Source organism: Penaeus monodon, chromosome 28 (assembly GCF_015228065.2).
Source record: "Penaeus monodon isolate SGIC_2016 chromosome 28, NSTDA_Pmon_1, whole genome shotgun sequence".
Classification (NCBI taxonomy): Eukaryota; Metazoa; Arthropoda; class Malacostraca; order Decapoda; family Penaeidae; genus Penaeus; species Penaeus monodon.
This window is the reverse complement of record NC_051413.1, coordinates 1993999-1994863: the sequence shown is the minus strand read 5'-3', so window position 1 is coordinate 1994863 and position 865 is coordinate 1993999. Positions and strand designations below refer to the sequence as shown.

Sequence of the window (865 nt, the reverse complement as noted above, 5' to 3'; positions counted from 1 at the left end):
CACCGACAACAAGCAACCAATCAACCAAGAAAGGCAGAAAGGCAGAGAAGTCGAGTGGAGCGAAGGAGGTGACTGACCGGAATCGACTCGAGGTCCTGTGCTGTCCTCGTAGTCGACGCGGACTCCAGCGCCGGCCTCTTGTCCTTGCAGCGCGCGTGGGGGATGTGCACGGAGCCGATGTAGCGGTAGCCCAGCACCTGGATCTCGGCTGGGGACGGAGCGAGGGTCTCTTAGGGGGTTGTTCGGGTGGGGGTTCGTTCAGGTGGGGGGTTGTTCGGGTGGGGGGTTGTTCGGGTGGGGGGTTGTTCAGGTGGGGGGTTGTTCAGGTGGGGGGTTGTTCGGGTGGGGGGTTGTTCGGGTGGGGGGTTGTTCAGGTGGGGGGTTGTTCAGGTGGGGGGTTGTTCAGGTGGGGGGTTGTTCGGGTGGGGGGTTGTTCAGGTGGGGGGTTGTTCATGTTGGGGGTTTGTTCATGTTGGGGATTTGTTCATGTTGGGGGTTTGTTCAGTTGGGGGGTTGTTCATGTTGGGGATTTGTTCATGTTGGGGGTTTGTTCATGTTGGGGGTTTGTTCAGTTGGGATTTATTCATGTAGGAATTTGTCTGTTAGGGATTTGTTCATTGAGAGATTTGTTCAGTTAGGGATTTATTCATTTAGGGATTTATTCACTGGAGCTTTATATTATCAATTATATTATATCAGAGGATAAGTGCGATATGTATATAAACATGCAGTGTATATACCAAAATATTTTTTTCAATCAAACTGCGAAGCTAGACTTAAAAAGCCTTAAGCAAAGCGATCTATATGAAAACCGCTAAGATATGTACCCCCTTTCCTTTAAAAGAAAGAAAAAAAATGCTTCACC

The 865-nt window shown here is 50.1% G+C and overlaps 1 protein-coding gene across 1 annotated transcript in view; it reads right to left on the bottom strand.

Annotated features, from left to right (window-relative positions):
- The window catches only part of LOC119591274 (rho GTPase-activating protein 18-like), a 10010-nt gene that overhangs the window by 8068 nt on the left and 1077 nt on the right, over positions 1 to 865 (bottom strand). The window contains exon 3 of the mRNA XM_037939994.1: positions 78 to 208. Within this exon, the coding sequence (XP_037795922.1) occupies positions 78 to 208 (131 nt within the window). The remainder of the gene's footprint in view (positions 1 to 77; positions 209 to 865) is intronic.